The sequence below is a fragment of the Pezoporus occidentalis genome, unplaced genomic scaffold (genome assembly GCF_034315485.1).
Source record: "Pezoporus occidentalis ecotype Australia unplaced genomic scaffold, CSIRO_AGI_Poc_V1 ctg366, whole genome shotgun sequence".
In the NCBI taxonomy this organism is placed as follows: Eukaryota; Metazoa; Chordata; class Aves; order Psittaciformes; family Psittacidae; genus Pezoporus; species Pezoporus occidentalis.
In genome coordinates this window covers 138,131-159,494 of record NW_026915658.1, presented here as the reverse complement: position 1 = coordinate 159,494, position 21,364 = coordinate 138,131, and the positions used below count along the sequence as shown (strand labels likewise).

General features: G+C 53.5%; 3 protein-coding genes across 3 annotated transcripts; all 3 read left to right on the top strand.

Annotated features, from left to right (window-relative positions):
* Positions 1-3,459: 3,459 nt before the first annotated feature.
* On the top strand, positions 3,460-14,292 carry PBX4 (PBX homeobox 4). The gene is made up of 9 exons (XM_062631073.1): positions 3,460-3,665; positions 5,817-5,890; positions 10,048-10,289; positions 10,648-10,838; positions 11,409-11,544; positions 11,798-11,954; positions 12,144-12,250; positions 12,802-12,888; positions 14,034-14,292. Exons 1-9 carry the CDS (start codon positions 3,460-3,462, stop codon positions 14,124-14,126), a joined length of 1,293 nt encoding a protein of 430 aa, XP_062487057.1. The 3' UTR covers positions 14,127-14,292.
* Positions 14,293-14,947: 655 nt separating this feature from the next.
* Positions 14,948-18,637, top strand: DSN1 (DSN1 component of MIS12 kinetochore complex). The gene is made up of 11 exons (XM_062631072.1): positions 14,948-15,069; positions 15,177-15,222; positions 15,469-15,699; positions 16,493-16,566; positions 16,705-16,777; positions 17,297-17,384; positions 17,713-17,772; positions 17,919-17,990; positions 18,096-18,234; positions 18,346-18,433; positions 18,513-18,637. The coding sequence occupies exons 1-11, from the start codon at positions 14,983-14,985 to the stop codon at positions 18,599-18,601; spliced, it is 1,047 nt and encodes a 348-aa protein (XP_062487056.1). The 5' UTR covers positions 14,948-14,982; the 3' UTR covers positions 18,602-18,637.
* Positions 18,638-18,678: 41 nt separating this feature from the next.
* Positions 18,679-21,178, top strand: MVB12A (multivesicular body subunit 12A). The gene is made up of 9 exons (XM_062631070.1): positions 18,679-18,877; positions 18,965-19,060; positions 19,145-19,241; positions 19,328-19,454; positions 19,531-19,647; positions 19,782-19,867; positions 20,643-20,707; positions 20,786-20,836; positions 20,961-21,178. The coding sequence occupies exons 1-9, from the start codon at positions 18,800-18,802 to the stop codon at positions 21,021-21,023; spliced, it is 780 nt and encodes a 259-aa protein (XP_062487054.1). The 5' UTR covers positions 18,679-18,799; the 3' UTR covers positions 21,024-21,178.
* The last annotated feature ends 186 nt before the right edge of the window (positions 21,179-21,364 follow it).

The window sequence follows — 21,364 nt, the reverse complement described above, 5'->3', positions numbered from 1 at the left end:
TGTCCCCAAGGAAGAGCTCCCTAAGATCCCATCTCCATCTCCCCTCTGGCAGGTTAAAGCCATTCCCCCGGTCCTGTCCCTCTATCTCTTGTCCAAAGCCCCTCTCCAGGTTTCTTACCGCCCTTTTAGGCACTGGGAGCTGCTCTAAGGTCTCCGCAGACCACTTTGGACCAGCAGAGCACATCCCGACTGCTTCAGTGCTTCCTGGATAAACACGGGCTCTGATGGGTAACGGCCAAGGGCAGCTTCACCAAGGTAAACAGCACCCGATGAGGGCAAGGAGCAGGCAGGAGGCCACAGAGCCTTCAGGGAGCTTCTCCGAGCGACGGGAATGAAGGCAAGTTGCCTGGAATCCAGCACCTGTGGATCCCTGCTTGGTTCCAGCCGGCTGCGAGAGAAGGGAAAGCAGGAAAGGAGGAGTCGCAGGGATTAGCTGGGGAAGGAAGTGGTGTTTTCAGGGAGATTGGGAAGGAGAGGGGGGATTTTAACCTCCCTCCCAGCAGGGAAGGCAGGGCAAGGGGGGTGACAGCCCATAAATGGTGTCACAGAAGAAGAGGGATTTGGGTTTATCCCGCCGGGACTTCCTGGTTTTCTTTGGGAATACAGGGGTGCTGTGTATGTTCCGTGTCCTCGACGAGGCGCTGCAGCAAAGGTGGTGGCTGCTTAGGCAGCTTCAAACCTAACATGATAGCTTCGTAGACAGATGTCGGGTTTATGGGATAGCTGGCGTTTTAAGCCATGGAACTGGGTGGGAAAGGAGCTGAAGGTGGGCAGGGACACCTCACACTAGGCCACAGCACCCAAGGTTCCATCCAGCCTGGCCTCGAGAAGTGCCAGGGATGGAGCAACAAAACTTCCCTGGGCAACCCATCCCAGTGCCCCACCACCCTCACAGGGAAGAGCCTCCCTTTATCTCCAGCCTGAACTTCCCTGTTTCAGTTTGAACCCATCACCCTTTGTCCTATCCCTGCAGTCCCTGATGAAGGCCCCTCTCCAGCATCCTTAGCAGGGGGGGTGGAATTGGATGATGTTGAGGTCCTTTCCAACCCAAACCATTCCATGATCCTAAACTACTCTGTGTGTGTGTGTAGGGGTTGTGCTTGGCTATTTGGGAGCACGTGAGACTGTTCTGGTTTGGTTGTGGCTTGGGAGGAAGGAAGGGACACCCAGGCACTGTTTGCAAGGGCTCCAATGCGGGCCAAGGGAGAACACCCAGCTCGATCAAAGATAGGCTCTGTGGTTCCAGGAATGGGAGGTCGTGTCTTCCCGGCTGCTTGGAATTCCTGAAGGGAGCTGCTGCCAAAGGCAATACGGATTTTGGGGTGGGTTTGGAGGAGGGGAAAGGCAGCACTAGGTGTGTGTGTGTGTGTGATGAACAAGGGGGAGCTGGTGCTGGGCTCTTGGCTTTTAAACCTCACTTTGGCGTCTCTGACCCACGGAGAGGTGGGAAATGAACACGGAGGCTGCGGGCAGCAGCTTTGCCCACAGCCCAAGGGAAAGCCATTGGTGCTCGCAGCGCACCGACACCAAGGCGAGGATGGAAGAGCAAGGTGAGTGCATGCGAGCAGCCTGCAGGGCAGGGGGACGTATTTGAGCCCACGAACGCCTCGGGCAGCGGCGTTTCGAGCCCGGTCTGCGGCTGGGAGCGGGCCGGGTTTGCTCTCCAGAGGGAACCCGTCGTTTGCGTGCCGCTGCCTCCCCTCGCCGGGAGCCCCGAGCCCCTCACATCGCCGGCTCCCGCTGTGGAAGTGCCCAGAGCATCCCTGGGGGGGCATCTCCCTGCCCTGGGGCCTTCAGCTCCATGCAGGACCCGTCAGCTGGCAGCCGAGGCCCTGGCTTTAGTTTGGAACCGAACCTTTCCCTCTCCCCCCCCCCTCCCCTTTCTTTGTGCTGACAGGAGAGAATTCGCTTGCTAATTACAGCCGGCTCCGTTTGCAATGGGAATGCAGAGGGTGATTTATCAGCGAGCTGCGGACAGCTCTCCCCCGTTCCCTTGCCTGCATCAGCAAGAACTTCTTGCAAGCCCATTTAATTCCTTGTCATCTTTGAATCCAGCTCCTTTCCCCCCTTTAGTCAGGGTGCGAAGGAGAGGCGCTGGTTTATTAATCACTGTAGCAAAAGGCTGTGGAATACAGTGCTTCCTCGGGGGTGCTTGTTCCCTATGGCACCAGTCAGCATTCCCGAAGCCACAGGCTCAGAAGTAGCCAGGCATGGGAAAATCAGGTTCCCTCATCATGCACACCTGATAAATATGGATGTAGGGAGCCAGGTTTTGCTGCCTTTGGGGTCTTTAAAGGTGTTATTCCAGAACTCCCAGTGTTTTATGCAGGAACCTGCTTAAAACAAAGCCTCGAAAGCCCAGGTCTGTGCAACACTGAGGACACAAAGGGGTCTTCCTGAGTTGAAGGGGAACTTCTAGCTCATAAAACCAGGCATGTGCTTAAATTGAGGTCCCAGGTCTGTGGTGTTAGGCTGGAATGAAGAGAAGAGCTCTGGGTGCTGTAGAGCTCTTCCATTACATGGGATGCACTTGAACCTACCTGAAGCTGCATGGTAAGCGCCAGTTATCAAGGGTCCGTAGGGACAGCCCAAGGGGAATGGCTTTAACCTGCCGGAGGAGAGATGGAGATGAGCTCTTGGGCAGCAGCTCTTCCCTGGGGACACTGGGATGGGTTGAATGGAGATGGTTTGGATGCCCCCCCCCGGGCAGGGGCTTTGGATGAGGGTTGCAGGGACAGCCCAAGGGGAATGGCTTTAACCTGCCGGAGGAGAGATGGAAATGAGCTCTTGGGCAGCACCTCTTCCCTGGGGACACTGGGATGGGTTGAATGGAGATGGTTTGGATGCCCCCCCCCGGGCAGGGGCTTTGGATGAGGGTTGCAGGGAGAGCCCAAGGGGAATGGCTTTAACCCGCCGGAGGGGAGATGGAGATGAGCTCTTGGGCAGCAGCTCTTCCCTGGGGACACTGGGATGGGTTGAATGGAGATGGTTTGGATGCCCCCCCCCCCGGGCAGGGGCTTTGGATGAGGGTTGCAGGGACAGCCCAAGGGGAATGGCTTTAACCCGCCGGAGGGGAGATGGAGATGAGCTCTTGGGCAGCAGCTCTTCCCTGGGGACACTGGGATGAATGGAGATGCTTTGGACGCCCCATCCCTGTTCAAGCCCAGGTTGCTCGAGTGGAAGGTGCCCATGTCAATGGCAGGGGGTCGGAGCTGGCTGAGCCTTAGGGTCCCTTCCACCCACCCCATCCCCGCCCGCCTCCACGGCGGTCACTCACGAGGGGGAAGGCGGGGTCGCGATCGCAGCCGGGCGGGCGGCGCTAGGACCCAAGCGCGGGGGCTGCCGGAGGCGGGGCACGTCGCGGCGGCGGTGGCGGTGGGCGCTGGGCCCCGTTGTGCGGCAGCCGCCGGGCCCGCACCGGCCCCGCCGCCGCCGCCCCCCCCCTCCGCAATCCCCGCTATGGAGGAGCCATCGCGGCTGCTGGCGGCGGCGCACGGCACCGGGGGACCCCTGCCCGGTGGCATCCCCCAGGCCCCGCCGCCGCCCGCCGCCGCCGCCGAGCCGGTTGTCGCTGCGGGGCCGCCGGCCGCGCATCACGATACGGGCGATGTCCTGCAGCAGATCATGGCCATCACCGACCAGAGCCTGGATGAGGCCCAGGCCAGGTACCGGCGAGGGAACGGGGCGGGGGGCGCAGAGCCCGGAGCCGTGACTCAGCTCAGCTCTGCCGCGGTGGTTCCCGGTCCCGTTGCCGCGGCTCCGGTTAAGGGGAAAACGGGGGGGGGGGGTGATGGGGAATCGCCCGTTGGCAGCGGAAAGTCCCACCACGCTCGCTGCCCGGTGTCTCCGTGCCTTCGCCTCCCGGAACGCTTCGGTACCGGCCGTTCGCCGTTGTTAACGCGCCGGTTCTCCGGCCTCGCTGTGCTGGCACGGAAACCGCAGCCCTTGGACCCGGTGCAAACGGGGTTGGCCGGCCTGGGGCTGCGCCGAACGGCAGAACGGAAGCGGCGGCTGCTGGCGACGGCCGAAGTTTGCTCGGGAGGGGGAGCCCCGCGCACCCGCTTTGGGTTCGTTTCTGTAACCTCACCCTAAAGCTTGGCCGGTTTGGGTTCGTTTCTGTAACCTCACCCTAAAGCTTGGCCGGTTTGGGTCCGTTTCTGTAACCTCACCCTAAAGCTTGGCCGGTTTGGGTCCGTTTCTTTAATCTCACCCTAAAGCTTGGCCGGTTTGGGTCCGTTTCTGTAACCTCACCCTAAAGCTTGGTCGGTTTGGGTCCGTTTCTGTAACCTCACTCTAAAGCTTGGCCGGTTTGGGTCCGTTTCTGTAACCTCACCCTAAAGCTTGGCCGGTTTGGGTCCGTTTCTGTAACCTCACCCTAAAGTTTGGCCGGGTTTGGGTCCGTTTCTTTAATCTCAATTTAAAGCTTGTCCGTTTTGGGTCTGTTTCTTTAACCTCACCCTCAAGTTTGGCCGAGTTTGGGTCTGTTTCTTTAATCTTAATTTAAAGCTTGTCCGTTTTGGGTCTGTTTCTTTAATCTCAATTTAAAGCTTGTCCGTTTTGGGTCCGTTTCTTTAATCTCAACCGAACGTTTGGCTGTTTTGGGTCTGTTTATTAATCTCAACCTAAAGTTTGGCCGGGTTTGGGTACGTTTATTAACCTCGTAGCTGAGGAATGAGCTTTGAAAACTGGCCTGACCGCTGTTTTAAGCCAAATTACTTCAATTCGGCCTTAGCAACCCTGCCAGGCTCCAGCTGAAGCTCCAAAGGTGCTTGAATTTTAAAGCACTTCCACATCGGTATATGACTACACCGAAGAAAGAAGCTCTTGTCTTCTGCATGAGGCTGTTGGGGTTGCACAGAGTTAGCAGCCCTGGGAATGGTAGGATTAGGCTTGGTTTTATCTTTGCTGCCTCGTAGCTAAAGGCGGCTTTTTAAGCCCGGTGCCAGTGCAGAGGCTCGGGAGTCATTGCCCTTCTCCTGCTCTCTCCCGTTTTCCCCTCCTCAGGCGAGGACAATAGGCTCCAGCGCTGCCTTCCCGGCTGCCTTTGTTCTCCGGCTGTTTGTGTGGGGTTGATGTTATCAAACATCTCCCTCACTGACCGGTTTTACGTCTTGTGGCCGCGTCACCGAGGGAAGCCTTCAGCTCCTGCCAGCGGGCACGGGAGAAGGAAAGGGCCGGTTTGTGTTTAGCTCAGCCCCAGCTTGCAGCCATTGAAATGCTATTTCGGACCCGCCAAGGGCTCACAAGAAGCAAAGGAGACTTTTGGGGGTGGATGTTGCAGCCAGACTGCTGCTTTCTGCTCGCTTCCAGCACAAGTTGGGCACCTAAGGGTGAGCTGCCCTGGAAAACAGGAGGTGAAATACCCCTCCATGCAAAACACCGCCACGCTCCAGCTCAGCCCAAGGCTGTTTTGATTAGACATGAGCGTGGCTTCTGTGTTAATGGTGTCATTAACGCTGCCTCTTCCTGGGGAGCAGGGGGAAAGCGAGGCAGCAAATGCTGGAAGAGCTTCAAAAAGGCAGACCTAGCACGTGCAGGGCTCGGATCCGCTCCGTGCAGTCTGCTTTCCATGGGGCAGGTGGCTGCGAGTCCGTGGTCCTCCTGTTTGGGTTCCCTGTGCTCTAAACCCACCGGGCTTTTCCTTCCTGTTGGGTGGCTGCCACCCATGAGATGCTCTCAAAGCATCCCAAGCTCCACAAGGACCTTTGTCTCCTCGTGGAGCAGATCTGGGTGCCAACCTGCTGGGACTGTGGCACGCTCCAGCTTTGCCTTTCCTGTGGGCCTTCAACTCCTTTTTTCTTCTTCTTCCATTTCAGAAAGCATGCCTTGAACTGCCACAGAATGAAGCCTGCTCTGTTCAGCGTCCTGTGTGAGATCAAGGAGAAAACAGGTGTGTTGGTGTTGGTGTTGGCTTGCCAAAACCCTCATGTTTCCTTGTTAGCTTTGCTCCCGTTTAACATGGCCCGTGTTTTCCCTGATAGATTCTACAGCTTCAGGCTGCATTTGTCTCTGTGAGCTGGCAAATGGTGGTGGTTTTCCCCTTTAAGGAACCGGTACCCGAATCGTGGTGGTAGTAAGAGTACCACGTTGGCAAATAACTGGTACAGGGGAAAAGGGACACTTGGCTGTGCTTTCTAATGGCTTTGAGGCAGACGTGAGGAGAGTTTGGTTGCAGGTAGTGCCTTCTTGCTACAGCGGTGTGCTGCTCAAGAGAAACGGGGTGGGATGAAGTGTGTTGGCCGGGCGTGCTTTAACGTGTGTCCGTGCTGTAAGGATCACTGTCCTTAAAAAGGCTCTTTCATCCAGTTTTTCCTTCCTCCCCCTGTGTTTTCTGGCTTGAAGCTGGGATTTCTCCGGGGTAACCAGGGCCAGCCTGATGCTGCTTTCGCTTGGGTCTCGGAGGTTTTTTGAATGTCTGATGCTCTGTCTCTTCCTTATTTAAATTGCGGGGAGCAGATGTTATGGCTTGGAGCAAACAAAAGCCTGGGCCTACTGTAGCACAAGGGGGTTTGTGACCCAGGCACACAAGCTTCTTTTCTAGCTGAGAAATCAGTTTCCAACGTGTTCCTCCTCCTCCTCCCCCCCCATCTTTCTGGTGCTCTTTGTTGGAGCACGAGTGTGGCTCACAATAGCTCAGGATCAGCTGTACAAAGGGTGCTGAGAAATGCTCCTTGGTCCTGGGTTAGTAATTAGAAAGAAATGAGAAACGACTCTTTGTCATTGAAATGGATTTGGCCCCGGCTCCCTTCCCCACCCCTCCTTACCCCAGATAATTCCCGGGTTGGATGATTGGAAACCAGTTCTGGGAAAAGCAGGTATTTTATTTCCAAGTCTTGCAGAGCTGCCTGGGGCATAGGCAGTTCTTTGAAGAGGCATCAAATCTAATCAGTTTGGGAGCTCACAGAAGCATTCGGAGCAGTTTTCATCTCCCCAGCAGGGTTTTTTTTTGCTGGTTGGGTTGTGCCTCAGGTGTGTGAGTTCAGTGGCAGACTCCTATCTCGAAAGCATCTGTAGCATTAAAGATACGCGCTTTTATAGGGCTGAATATGATGTTTCAGGGTTTTGCTTGTGGGCTGATGGAGGACACGAGGCCATGGTGGGCTTCAGGCCCCTTGGGGCATGGCAAATGTATCTCTACCCACTTCTGTGCGACGGGGCTCGGGTTCTGCCTCTCTGAGGTGGGGAAGGTGGTTGGGGCAGCATCGGAACGTGGTGATTCTAGCTGCAACCCTCCATCCTCCCTCTAGCTCAGCTGGGTTAATGCACCAGGTACCTTTGCACTCAGATGTGCCTTGGCAAGGGAAGGGGGAACATGCTGACTCTTTGCTGCTGAGTCTGTCGACATCCTTCTGGGGCAGAGTCTTGTTCTGCAGTGCTGTTGTCTTCTGCTCCCATTCGTTTTCCTCTCTCCCCACTGTGAGGAATGAGCCCCCAGGTTGGGGGTAGCGTGGAGAAGGAGCCGAGAAGGGGTTCAGGATTGCTTTGGGTAAAATAGAAGCTTCCTCAGCTGACAGCTTGAGTTGTGGGTTGGGATTTCATGGGAGTTACTGGGGTTTGCAAGTGGAAGAGAGGGGATGGGATCATCTGGGACAAAGCTGAGCTGCAAATGGGGAGAGGTGCAGGTCCAGCACTCACCTCATGCTTCCTGGGACTCCCCACGTGTGTTTTACACAGGCTGGCTGCTTCTGGCCTGAACTGAGGAGGTTTCAGTGCCAACGCGAGGTATCCTGCCCCAAATAGACACATCTGGTACATTCTTCTGCATCAGTTGCTCTATAAAGAAAAGCAAGTCCAAGCATGTCTCACTTATTTTGGTACCAGGGATCTTGTTCAGCTCATTAGACAACTGCGACTCGTTAATTAATGAGATGCAAATATATTGTAATGATTGCATTTGCATACTGACTGAGGCTCAGCACCTCAGGTTGGGCTGTATTTTAATGAAGGATTAATTAGGAATGATGGGGATTTCATTTGTTATAATTGTTTTACAGATTTGATGACTCTCTGGTAGGTGACATGCCCGAGGATGCACACGGTTGTATTAGTGGACAGGAGGCGTTCCTCGGGCTTCCTGAGCCAGTGTAGGGCTTGTCCTGAGCATCCATAAAAGTGATGGATTCTGAAGGATTTTACCTCTATGCAAGGAATTCTTAAGTCATGCTTTGGTTTAAAGCATGGCCCATCACTGGTTGAGCCATAACTCCAGCTCTTGGAGTATGACGGAACACTGCCAGGGATGGGGCAACCTGTGCCAGGGCCCCACCACCCTCGCAGGGAAGAACTTCTGCCTCGGATCTCATCTCCATCTCTCCTCTGTCGGGTTAGAGCCAGAATCAGAAGGACGGAAACCCCAAGGTTGAGATAAGAACAGTTTAATAACTGAAGTACAATATACTACTACTACTACTAATAAGGGGGGAGAATATAAAACTAAAAGGGAAAGAAAACCAATGAACTCAAATGATGCCCAATACAATTGCTCAGCACTCGCCAACCGATACCCAGCAGCAATCAGTCTCTTCTGGGTGACTCCCCCCAGCTTTTACCCCAGCATGACATTCCATGGCATGGAATAGCCCTTTGGCTAGTTCACGTTAGGTGTCCTGGCTCTGCTCCCTCCTGGCTTCTTGTGCCCCTCCTCGCTGGCACAGCACGAGGGCCTGAGGAGTCCTTGATCAGGGTAAGTGCTACCAAGCAACAACTAAGGCATCAGTGTGTTATTCCCAGATTGAAGCCAAAAGCCAGCATGGCACCAGCTACTGGGAAGGAAAGCTAAGTGCTACCAACCCGTTGGGAATGGTTTACTCCAAGTTTCTTCTGCCAGCCCCCCAGAGTCTTCCCGTGAGGTGAAGGTGTGTTCCACGCGCTCTGCAGCAGTCAGCTTGAGCCGAGCTGATGTGTAATTGATGATAACTAATGTCTGATTACCATGATGAGACAAGTGACATAAAATTAAGCTGCAGCTGGGAGCCTGATTTCAACGGGAGCTGTCTGATGTGCATCGTAATGCGCAGAGAAAGACGTTTGGCAGCAGCATGTTCAAGTAGAAAGGTGACACCAAACCCACTTAATTGGAGTGTCCATCCCAGAAGGTTCACAGGAGTCTTCCCAGGAAGACTGAGGAGTAAATGGCCACTGGGGACCTCTGGGCAAGGAGAACTGGGGGGTTTCTAAACCCAAATCTAACAATAAATAAGACTCCACCTTTTGTGTGTGTTTCATAGAATAGTTGGGGTTGGAAAGGGCATTAAGACCCTCCAGTTTAAGACTTTCCAACCTGGCCTTGAACACTGCCAGGGATGGAGCATTTACCACTTCTCCAGGCACCCTGTGCCAGCGCCTCAGCACCCTCACAGTAAAGAACGTCTTCCTTATGTCCAGCCTCTGCTTCCCTTAAGTTTGAGCCCATTCCCTCTTGTCCTATCTCTACAGTCCTTGGTTTCCTTTCCTGTAATGTTCACACAAGAAAGGGGGTATACAGTAGGTGCTCTGCTGGGTTGGGTTTGTTTCAAAGGAATTCATTCCATCATGAGCTGGAAAAGCCTTCAAGTAGCCAATGCTTGTTGCTGCCTTAGCCCGTGCTCAGCAGTTACTCAGGTCCTACATCAGGACTGTTCTGCTTTGCCTGTTGCTGGGTTAAGACGGCTGGCGATGCTCTGGAGGAGATCTGCCTTGTCCTGATGAGTGACTTCAGGTCGGCAGCCACTCCAAAGCTCTCTCTCCATCAGAATTATGCTGGAGTTTCTGGTTGTTGAACCTCAGCGTAAGGAAACTGTCTCCTGGTGCGTTTTTTGTCCCTGTTTCAGACGGTGATAGACTTTGAATTCAGCTCCGATAAGGCTTCAGTCTATGGCCAGGTGCTGCACAGCCCGGTGGTATCCTTGGTGTAGAAAGGCCGAGCTCCAGCTCGCCCCTTGCCTATAGATTCCCTCCTATTTTCTGCACAGACCTTACTGAAACCTCTGCGCTGCTTTGCCAGAATTGAAGTGGATGCTCTTCCCTGTTCCAAAATAACCTTTTCATTCCTTCTTTATGTCTGTCTAGTGTTAAGTATTCGCGGTATTCAGGAAGAAGATCCCCCAGATGCTCAACTAATGAGACTAGATAACATGTTGCTGGCGGAGGGTGTCTCCGGGCCCGAGAAAAGAGGAAGAGGAGGACCGATGGCTGTAGCAGCAACATCAGGTGGCTGTCCAAATGACAATAGCATTGAGCACTCTGACTACAGGGCCAAGCTGTCACAGATCCGACAGATATACCACTCTGAGCTAGAGAAATATGAACAGGTGATCTTTCTGCATGGAAGAGTTTTTATCATCTCAATTACAAATAACTGTTTTTTCCTTGGGTGTTTGGTTGTGAGGACACAACAGGGAGCAGAAGGAATTCAGGGGACCGCGAGGGTAGCAAAGCCAGTTGAGAAGGGATCTCAGTGTTGCAGAAGTGAGGTGCAGATCGAGGGCCTGGACATCAAACTGAAGATAACAAATGTCTCGTTTCTCTGTGTTGCTGTTTTCGTGAGAGTAACTAGAGCAAAGCTGAAACCTGGAAGCTCCTCTGCAGCTGCTTGGGTTTAATTTCGTGTCGGGGAAACGGACCGGAGCGTGTTTCCCTGTTTGTGGATACAAATGTGTGTGTTTCCAGGCCTGCAGTGAGTTCACCACCCACGTCATGAACCTGCTCAGGGAGCAGAGTCGAACGAGGCCCATCTCGCCCAAGGAAATCGAGCGCATGGTGAACATCATCCACGGGAAGTTCAGCACCATCCAGATGCAGCTGAAGCAGAGCACGTGCGAGGCCGTGATGATCCTGCGCTCGCGCTTCCTTGACGCCAGGTACGGCCACGGCAGAGGCTTAAACCTGAACTGCTTTTCTTGCTTCACCCCAGAAGAATCATAGAATGGGTTGGGTTGGAAAGGACCTTAAGATCATCCAGCTCCATCCACCTGCCGTGAATACTGCCAGGGATGGGGCAGAACTGCACACAGTGCTGCAAGGGGGGTCTCACCAGAGCAGAGGAGAGGGGCAGGATCACTGCCCTCGACCTGCTGCTCACGTTCCTTTTGGTGCAGCCCAGGACAGGGGTGGTTTCTGGGCTCAAGCACACACTGAACCTGGCTCATGTTCAGTTTCTCATCACCCAACTCCCCCAAGTCCTTCTTTCCAGGCTGCTCTGAATCACTTCTCTGCCCAGCCTGTAGCTGTGCCTAGAAAGGACTGAAATAGGAAGGATTCATCCTCTGTTTTGCTTGCTAGGGTACACTTTGACATCAACATCTCTTTAATCCCACTCAACTCTAACCTTTTTCCTCAAAACACGTGGATTTTAGAGGGGAAAAGAAGCTGACAGTGTCCTGTAGCCAATATATAACATCATTTAAATAGGAATAATTCCTGTTTCCTAGGCGTAAACGGCGGAACTTCAGCAAACAGGCAACAGAGGTGCTGAATGAGTATTTTTATTCACATCTGAGTAATCCTTACCCCAGTGAAGAGGCCAAAGAAGAGCTAGCAAAGAAAGGTGGCATCACGGTTTCACAGGTACAAAGTGCTTTGGCTGGAATTAAGTGACCCTTTTTCCTCCCCTCAAACAATGGTTTGGGTTTTCCCCCTCCCATAGTTGGCAGCAGGCTTCGGTTACCAGTACTTAAACATGATTTTGCTGATTCCAAAGGGTTTAGTAGTTATTTTCTGTGCAAAGCCTAGTTTAAAACATCTCCTTTACTAGCAGCTTGTGAATCTAGTGGCAGATGGAGTAGTTTGAGCTCATACTAACAGTGATGTATGCCTCCAGGTTTCCAACTGGTTTGGTAACAAAAGAATTCGCTACAAGAAAAACATGGGGAAGTTCCAAGAAGAAGCCAATATTTACGCTGCAAAAACAGCAGTGGATGCAACTAATGTCGTGGCTCAAGGCAACCAGGCAAATTCTCCATCTACACCAAATTCAGGTGAGGCACAGCACCAGGGAAGGGTTTGGCCTCCTGGGAGCCTCCCGTTATTCCTTGTGATAATCAGTACCGGTGTTTGAACAAGTTGTAGGGTGTCTTTTCCTTTCAACTTCTGTAATACTCGTTGAAGAACCATTTGGGGTGGGTTTTATTTCTCAGTAAAACGTGGGTTTGGGTTTGTTTTTTCAGCTTCCTCTGGCTCTTTTAAGATGACAAATTCCAGCGATTCGTTTATCAACTTGCAGTCCTTGACTTCCTACCAGAGCTCTCCAGTGGGAGCCAATGTGCAGTCACAGGTCAGTAAGGAAAAAGAAAAGCCCCAAACTATCCTGGTGTTAAAATCCCATTTCCCTGTCCTTTAGATGGTATGATCAGGATGCTCGGGAGGTTGTGCAGTCTCCGTCCTTGGAGCTACTCAGAACCAGCCTGCTCTATTTGACCTTGCTTTGGTTGGATTAGGCAGTGTTGGGGTTCTTTGATCTCTTTACATGAATGAATGGGTATTTGCTCATCTTAGAGTCAGTCTTGTTCCATGTAACTAGAACCCGGCTTAGCATTTGTGCTTAACAGCATTGTTAAACTTATCCTAAATGTCTGAATCCAGCTGAACTGCATAAAATTGGCTCCTCTGCCGTAAAATCTTTAAGTAATAGGTGTGATTCTCCGTTCTAACTCCACATGCTGATGAACTAGCTGTGTATAGCTCAATTAATAGCTATAACTGCAAAGGAAAGATGGCTTCCTGCAAGGAAACCTGCCCCTGGGTTAAAGAGTTTTTGCGTACCAGGTACAACTGCATTACTTTCACTTGATCTTGTTTAATCCTCATTGCTCTCCTTGTTTCTAGATGGATTCCTTACATCATGTCATACACCAGGCAGGAAGATACGACACAATCGTGGGGAACCCTTTGTATACGACGCAGCGCATAGATGTAAGATGGACCAAGGTTTTACTGACTTAGAAACACAAATTCTGCCCAAGATCTGGTTAATGATCTGAATTTTTATCCCCTTCCCCCCTGGTGACTGATGTGGGATACAGAAAAGATTGATAAAACACCAGCCGTTCACAGAATCATACAGAATGTGATTTTATGATTCATAGAACCATACAGAATCTGATCCTGTAACTCACAGAACCATATAGAATCTGATCTGTAGTTCACAGAACCATATAGAATCTGATTCTGTAGTTCATAGAAGCATATAGAATCTGATCCTGTAATTCACAGAACCATATAGAATCTGATCCTGTAATTCACAGAGCCATATAGAATCTGATCCTGTAACTCAGAACCATGTAGAATCTGATTCTGTAACTCATAGAACCATATAGAATCTGATCCTGTAACTCAGAACCATATAGAATCTGATCCTGTAACTCATAGAATCATATAGAATCTGATTCTGTAGTTCATAGAACCATATAGAATCTGATTCTGTAACTCAGAACCATATAGAATCTGATCCTGTAACTCAGAACCATATAGAATCTGATCTTGTAACCCATAGAATCATATAGAATCTGATTCTGTAGTTCATAGAACCATATAGAATCTGATCCTGGAATTCACAGAACCGTATAGAATCTGATTCTGTAATTTCACAGAACCATATACAATCCAATTCTGTCATTTCATAGAACCATATAGAATCTGATCCTGGAATTCACAGAACCGTATAGAATCTGGTTCTGTAATTTCAGAGTCACACAGAATGCAATTCTGTAATTCACAGAACCATACAGAGTCCGATTCTGGAATTCACAGAATCATACAGGATCCGATCCTGTCATTTCATGGAATCCCTCCTGGAGACCTGATTTCAAATACTGCCCCAGACCGCATGGAAATCTGTGCAGTTCAGTTCATTCCTGCCACGAGGAAGAGCCCTGGGAATAAAGTACCACCATCAAATCTGGGAGGGGAAGAGGTTTTGCAGCGCCTTCCCTGCCCTATTGCAGAGCCAAGACCTGGGTACTGCCCTTCTGGGAAGCTGTTAGCCTATGGAGCCATACTTGGTTGCCCACAGACCTTAAGGATGCAATGGACACCGATGTCTTTCCTTCTCCTTGCAGGCTAATGGCAGCTGGCAGGATGCTCCCACCCCTTCATCCATCACCTCCCCGGCCGGAGACCCTGGAAGCGTGAACTCGGATGCGTCCAATTAAGTCCTTAGGACCTGTTAATGAGAGGGAAGGGGTCATTAGTGTCATTTGTCAGTGTTGCTCTATTGCCAACCCCGGTGTTTCACACAACTCAGCCGATTACCTCAGACACCCCCCCCCCCCCTTGGAACCAAGAGCTTGGGATTCCAATGGTACCTCTCTACCTCTCGCCCTCTGTTTGTGCCCCTTTGGGATGTGAAATGGTTCCAAGAGAACTCTCGCTTCGTTTTCCAAACCAAATTCACTTTGTTGCTTTTAAAAATACGGGTTTTAGGGCCAGCACCTAAAACCGGCGCTTCTAAGGTTTTCCAGCTTCAGAAAAGAAACGGACTTCTGATTTCTGTTGTTTTTTACCATGACTTTTCTGTTTTAGTCGATAGCTATTAACAGTTACCCCAACCTCCCCCCCCCCGTATTGTAATTGTATGCGTTCTCTGTATTGTCATTTTGTAGAGGAAAATAAGCTTTTCTTATCCAGACTTCACTGGGGAGCCAGTTAATGGGAACTGCTTGACCAAAACTCGCCCTTGGCCTTTGCTCTGGCTCACACCTTCCCCTCCTCCTCCATCCCATCCATCCCCCGAGCCCACCGCGCCCCGGAAGCGGTTTCTGTGCGTCCCCGCAGCTGTTAACAAAGAGCCCGCCCCTTTCCCTTGGGATTTTATCAAAGATAATAAACTTCCAAAGCCTTTTTTTCCCCCTTTTTTACCCCTTTTGTGGCCTGCCAGCCTTTTCCCTCAGGCGATGGGGGGGGGCAATCTGCGCATGCGCCGTGCATCTTCCCGCCTTTTCCCTCAGGCGATGATGGGGAGGGGGGCGCTCTGCGCATGCGCCGCGCGTCTTCCCGCCTCCTCCCAAGATGGCGGAGGGCGGCTCTGAGGGGAAGGAGGCCCCCGGGTCTGGCCCGGCCCCGCCGCTGCCGTCCGCTGGGTCCGAGGAGGAGGAGGAGGAGGAGGTGGAGGTGGAGGAGGTGAGCGCTGGAAGGCGCCCGGCCCGGCCGTGGGAGCCGCGGGGAGGCCTCGCTTCCAGCCCCGTAACCGTTTCTTCCCGCAGCGTTTTCCCGGCGGAGCGGGCGCTGCGGCCGCGGGTGTTGTGTCAGGTAAGGGGTGGGTGGTGGTGGTGATGGGGAAGGCACCGGGAACGGGGGTGCTGAGCCCGGGTCCCGGTGGGGACGGGGCCAGGAGGAGGAGCTCCGTCCCCGGAGGTGCTGAAGGGGGTGCAGGGATCAGCGACCCGCTGCTCCCGGTTGGAAAACCAAGCGCTAAAAGCAGGTTTGGTGCTTTTGGATCCGTAAGAAAGGCCATTTCCTCGCTTTCCATCCTGCTGTTCGCTGGCTTTATCTCAGCTCCCGACTCTGGAGAGAAGGAAGGGGATCCTGAGCGATGCCTAAAGCAGCCTGATGCCGCTGTTAGCAAGAGCGTTCGTTCCCCGGAGACAGCTGGAGCAGTGAGGAGGAGAAGCTCCCAGCGGAATCCCGGCGTCAGGAATAACCCCCTCAGTCCAAACCCATGGTGTCGATCCAGCCTGAAGAACAAAGGCAGGAAATCCCTGCCCCCTGTTCACCAGGATGTCACAGGTATGTCCCAGCCCTCCCTCCAGCAACCCATAGAGGGAGGTTTGCAACCAGATGATCTTAGGGTCCCTTCCAACCCTACCTGTTCTGTGCGAGTCGAATCAATTAAGTTGAAATCAGATCATAAAGATCATATAATCGGATGATATCAGTTGAAATCAGATCATAAAGATCATATAATCGGATGATATAAGTTGAAATCAGATCATAAAGGTTCATCAGATCATATAGTCGGATGATATAAGGTGAAATCAGATCATAAAGGTTCATCAGATCATATAATCGGATGATATCAGTTGAAATCAGATCATAAAGGTTCATCAGATCATATCAGTTGAAATAAAGGTTCATCAGATAAGTTAAAATCAGATCATATCAGTTGAAATCAGATCATAAAGGTTCATCAGATCATGTAATCAGATTGCATCAGTTGAAATCAGTTGAATCAGATGAGTTGAATTCTGATTTCATGGCACGACCAGTAGGAATAACTACTAATAGCTAATACACTAATAGCGTGGCTGCGTTATTCCTACCTCCTCCCTGCTGATGTCCATGTTGGAAGTGGTTTTGGAGATACTGGAGGATAAAAGGAGATGCTGCCTTAAATGAGTGCGTGGCAGTCTGCCCTTTTCTTGCCGTGGTGTGACTTTTCCTCATGGGGAACTCTCTTTCTCCCTCCTTTTCCTCCTCCGTATCCTGCAAACTGCACTGTGTACAACTGGTTTTAGTGTCTTTTGAGAGCACTGGAGCCATGTAATGGTTCTTGAACAGTTTTGTTCTGCTTTTCCCCCAGAATTAAGCAAAGCAATCAGCCTGGATCTGCCAGAGGAAGACCGGCTTTCCGAGCTGCTCTTCTCCAGTTTCCAGGCAAGGCCTTTCCCCTGCCACCAAACATTCTGATCTGGGAGGAGGGATTCTTTCCTCCTTCAGTAACAGATTCCCCCCCACGAGCTTTGTCCTGCACCTCAGGAAAGGCCACTAAAACCTTTTCCATCTTCTCCTTAGTTTGCAGCCCAGAAGCTTGAGCGAAGCTTGAAGCACAAGGATGGCTTCAACCCAGAGGCTTTCAGATCCAATGGTAAGGGGTGACAGGCATGTCAGGAAGGGGAATCCTGAGCTTCAAAATAGCAGCCCTTCCCTGGTATCCTCTTGGAATGACACCAGGCATCTTCTGGAGGGGAGGAGCAGCTTGCTCCAAAGCCCCATCCAGCCTGGCCTTGAACACTGCCAGGGGTGGTTCATTCAAACCTTCTCCATTCAACCCATCCCAGTGTCCCACCACCCTCATAGGGAAGAGCTTGTGCCTAAGAGCTCATCATCCATCTCCCCTCTGGCAGGTTAAAGCCATTCCCCTTGTCCTGTCCCTACAAGCCCTTAATTAAGATGCTGTGTGTGACCTTAGTTTCTGGGAGGAAAGACAAACAGACAGAGTAATCGGTGGCCACAGCGATGAGTTACTCCTCTAGAACCAGGATAATTAATCACTAGAACACATTCCCACAGGGAATCACACCAGGAAGCAGTTCTGAATTCCCAGTTCTCCAAGCAGCACGTGTGAGCATCGTGTTAACCTGCCTTATTGTGTCTCCATCCCCAGCTCAGGCAGCTGGGGAAGACCTGAAGTGTTTGCTGCAGCAGCTGAAACAAGACGGAACGTTGCGGAGATGTGTCCAGGAACCAGAAAGGTAAGGACCTGCCGTGCTCATCCCTGTGGGATGGAAAGGTGGGAAGGGGTTCTTGGGGAGCAGGATCAGAGCCTGAGGGGTGACTGAAGTGGAAAGACCAGACGTGAGGAAGGAATTCCATCTGCTCACCTGAATTTGCTGCATGACCCCATTGCCTGCAGCTACTGGGGCTCCTGGGGCATCCTTGCCTGTGGCTACTGGGGTTCCTGGGGCTGATGCTGCTGGGCAACCAGCACTGAATACTAGGGGGTCATTACTGAGGATCCTAAATCCCTTGGGATTCCTGTGCACCACCCTAAATCCCACGGGCTTCTCTCTCCCATCTCAGGGTGTCACAGGACTTGGCTGTGGAGGAATCAGTGGCCGAAATGAAGGAGCACATGGCCAGGTAGGCCCAGGATGGGCACAGCCTGAGGCTCGCCACCCCTTCCTCGAGCCTATTTTGGGGCAGATTTCGTTCTATTTTGCCATTTTTGCCTCAAGGAACCTGTGCTGTGGCCCTGCTTCACCCCCTGCTCTCTCCTTGCTCTGCAGGTTAACTGCCGAGTCCCATGCCTGGGATGAGCTCCTGCTTCGCCACCAGGAGAGCGCCGAGGAAGCCGCCAGGTGGGAATCAGCACCCACCATCATTCTTCTGCCTGGGGGTTAAACTGATCATGAACCCATCGTGGTGCTGCGAGCCCCGATGGATAAATGACTGCTGTTGCACAGGCGGCTGGAGGAGCGCCGGGATAACAGCGTGCCGGTGGATTACCTCCACACCTCTCAGGCCGAGGTCCTCCGCAGCAAACCCAACTACCAGCAGATCCTGGCCGAGCAGAGGGAGGCGCTGACCTCCATGGAGCTGGTGGTGAGTTGGGCTCGGGGAAACGGGGGGTGTTAGGGGCAAAATCCCTCCCTATCCCAGCCGGGATGTGGTGATGTTGGGTTCGGGTTTTACCCTTCATCCTTGGCTCTGCAGTTCGATGGGCTGCAGCAAACGGGGCGGCTCTTGCAGACCTTCACCGAGGAGAGCGAGCAGTACCTGCAGCGCCTGTCCAGGCAGCTCGGTAAGGGGGACGTGGAGGCCTCCCGGTGTGGGGGGGGGGCCGTTAACGGGCTTTAACGGGGGTTTTCCTCCCGTTGCAGCCGCACGGACCTTCGGGCACCTGGAGCAGTCCCCCGTGCGCAAGCTGATCGCGGGCCCGCCGCGGAGGCAGCGCCCGCCGGTGGACTGAGCGGTGCCGCCGTTAATAAAGGCTTCCGCGTTTGAAGGCGGGCTGCAGGGGAGGGTTCTCGCCTCTTATTGGTCATCGCGTGTGTCAATCTGAGCGCTTCAGCCAATCGTCGCTGCCTGTCGCAGCGCTCGTCCAATGGCTGCTCAGTAACGGGAGGGGGGGCGGAGCTCCGCCATTTCCGCGGCGGAAGCGGCTGCGATGGCGGCGGACGAGGCGCCGCTCACCGGCGTGGGCTGGGCGGCTGCACCCGAGGCGGCCCCCGCCGGTTGGACCGTGGTAGGCACCGGGAGGGAAGGAACGGGGGCGATGTCGGCCCCGCCGCCCGGTTCCTGACGCTGTCGCTGTCGCTCCGTGTGCCCGCAGATCGGCGTTACCGTGGAGGGCACGGCGGCCAACCTGGGCAAAGGCTTCGGGCTCAAGAGCGGCGGGTACCTGTGCGTGAGCGGCGGCAGAGCCCAGGTGCGGGGTGAGGGGGAACCGGGACCGGCAGCGGGGGGAGCTGTGGCCGGTGCGGTGCTGAGCTCCCGGCCCGCTCCCATCCAGGCACCTCCCGGGCCCGTGGTGACCGATGTGCTGGTGCTGAGCGAGCGGAGCCCGCAGCCCCTTGGCTACACCCGTGCCCCCGAGTTCCCGGAGCCCCGTAAGTGCTGCCCCAAAGTGGGAGGAGACCGGGCCGAGGAGGGAGTGGTGCCCCCCGGTCCTCCCGCCTGCTCTCACACCCCGCAGGACCCGGCGGCTCCCGGAAGAAGCGGCTGTACGTGAAGCTGGAGCCGGTGGCCGCCGTCGACACGGCCGTGGTTGACATCAAGCTGAGCTCCAAGAGCAAAACCCTCCCCTGTTACACCAGAGCAGGGTACGGGCCCTCCCCCAGGCCTTTCCCAGCCCTTTGTCCCAAGCCCCAGCTTGGCTCCGGGATGGTTTCGTTTCAGGGAAATGGGGAATTTTGCCATCTGGTGTAAGAAAGGGCCCGTTCTGAAGCCTGTCCCCAAGCCACGGAGCATCAGCACAGGCCTGAAGCAGCTCTCGCTCCAGTCCCCTGACTACGGGTACACACACTCGTTTATACACTCCCCTCCCAAGTCTTCCCTGGCCACGTCCAGGAATAACTCCTGTGACTCCCAGTTCCTGCCCCCTGCATCCAGGGCTGGTGCTGGCTGCTCACCTCTTCCCACTGCTCCAGGGCACCCGCTGCTCCCTGCACCATCAAACGGGCTGCTTCTCAGCACGAGGCTCTCTATGACACCTCCAACATCTACGGGCTCTCAGGTAACAAAAGTGCTTCTTTCGTGGATGACACCAGCTTGGGTGGGAGTGTTGAGGCTCTCCAGAGGGATCTGGATCCGTGGGATGAGGTTCAACAAGGCAATGAACCACATGCTGCACTTGGGCCACAAACACCCCAGGGAACACTCCAGGCTTGGAGAAGAGTGGTTAGAAACTGCTTATGGAAAAGGAGCTGGGGGTGCTGACTGATGGAGCTGAGCACGAGCAGGTTGTGCCCAGGAAGCCACCAGCATCCTGGCCTGGCTCAGCACCACTGTGGCAGCAGGGCCAAAGCAGGGGTTGTGCTGTGAGGAAATGGCCTCAAGCTGTACCAGGGGAGGTTTAGATGGAGATGAGGAACAATTCCTTCCCCTTAGGGTGCTCAGGGCAGAGCTGGAGTCGTACCATTGTAACCTAAGGCCCTCAGAGCCATGGGTTAGCAGTGCCCTGGGCAGTGCTGGGGAATGGCTGGACTGGATGAGCTTAAAGGTCTTTCCCAGCCTGGTTGATCCCATGGTTCCCCTCAGGGCTGCTCCATCCAGCCTGTGTTTGTGCTTGGGACTGCCCTGACCCAGGGGCAGGACCTTGCCCCTTGTTGCTGACTCCAGCAGGTCCACATGGGCCTGCCTGTCCAGGCCCCCCTGGCTCCATCCCTCCAGGGACTCACTGCACCACACATTCTCCATATCACCAACAGCTGTTTTATGCCCCAAGGAGGTAACTGTGTCCCCTGAGCACCTTCTCCACCGTTCCTAAAGCCTCTCCCTTCTCTCCCCAGCCATGGACGGAGTCCCTTTTACACTACACCCCAAATTTGACACCAGGCTCAGCTCTGGCAGCAACGTGAGTCCTCCTTTAAGCTGCTGTTCTTAGTCCCTGCTCCTCCCTCAAGTAGACACATGGCTTTGGGGTGTTTTTTAGGCTCTCCTCACTGACCTGACTGTTAAATCACTTGCTGATATTGAGGCAGAGGTGAGTAGCTGCACTGCTCACGTTTTGCTTGTGAAACATCACAAAATGCATGTGAAAACAGTGAATTTCTGCACTCCCAGCCCTTGCTCCTGACCAATTTGGGGTATTTTTGGTGTGTTTTCAGTACAATTATGCCTTTGTGGTCGAAAAGACGGCGGCTGCCAGGCTCCCCCCCAGCGTGTGTTAGCCCCAGAGGCCACCTCAGGGATGTAAAGTGCAGCCAAACCCCCCTGCGGGGCTCAGCTCCTCTTCCTCACTCTGATTAAAGCTCAGGCTAAGCTCAAGCGATGCAGTCGCTCTCTACTGCCAAAGAATAAACTCTTTTCTCTTCTCCCCTGCCAAGACCTGGTTGTGATGGTTCTGAACCTCAGGGCTGGTGTGGCTCATGTAGTGCTTGTTCTTCTATGCGCTGTCACCCTTCACTCTGAGCATCACCTCCTCCGAGGGTGGTGATGGGGGAGAATTCCTGCCCCTCATCAACGTTGTCTCTCAACCACCCTGTTTCTGCCTCACAAAGCAAAGTCCCAA

What these genes read in the sequence shown, in the direction of transcription:
- PBX4 (XM_062631073.1), top strand. Translation starts at nt 3,460, where the DNA reads ATGGAGGAGCCATCGCGGCTGCTGGCGGCGGCGCACGGCACCGGGGGA. An exon ending in CTGGATGAGGCCCAGGCCAG is followed by an intron (nt 3,666 to 5,816) that starts GTACCGGCGAGG and finishes CTTCCATTTCAG; the next exon opens with AAAGCATGCCTTGAACTGCC. An exon ending in GTGGCATCACGGTTTCACAG is followed by an intron (nt 11,545 to 11,797) that starts GTACAAAGTGCT and finishes GTATGCCTCCAG; the next exon opens with GTTTCCAACTGGTTTGGTAA.
- MVB12A (XM_062631070.1), top strand. Translation starts at nt 18,800, where the DNA reads ATGGCGGCGGACGAGGCGCCGCTCACCGGCGTGGGCTGGGCGGCTGCA. An exon ending in TGAGCGGCGGCAGAGCCCAG is followed by an intron (nt 19,061 to 19,144) that starts GTGCGGGGTGAG and finishes GCTCCCATCCAG; the next exon opens with GCACCTCCCGGGCCCGTGGT. An exon ending in CCCCGAGTTCCCGGAGCCCC is followed by an intron (nt 19,242 to 19,327) that starts GTAAGTGCTGCC and finishes CACACCCCGCAG; the next exon opens with GACCCGGCGGCTCCCGGAAG.
- DSN1 (XM_062631072.1), top strand. Translation starts at nt 14,983, where the DNA reads ATGGCGGAGGGCGGCTCTGAGGGGAAGGAGGCCCCCGGGTCTGGCCCG. An exon ending in AGAGGCTTTCAGATCCAATG is followed by an intron (nt 16,778 to 17,296) that starts GTAAGGGGTGAC and finishes CTCCATCCCCAG; the next exon opens with CTCAGGCAGCTGGGGAAGAC. An exon ending in TGACCTCCATGGAGCTGGTG is followed by an intron (nt 18,235 to 18,345) that starts GTGAGTTGGGCT and finishes TTGGCTCTGCAG; the next exon opens with TTCGATGGGCTGCAGCAAAC.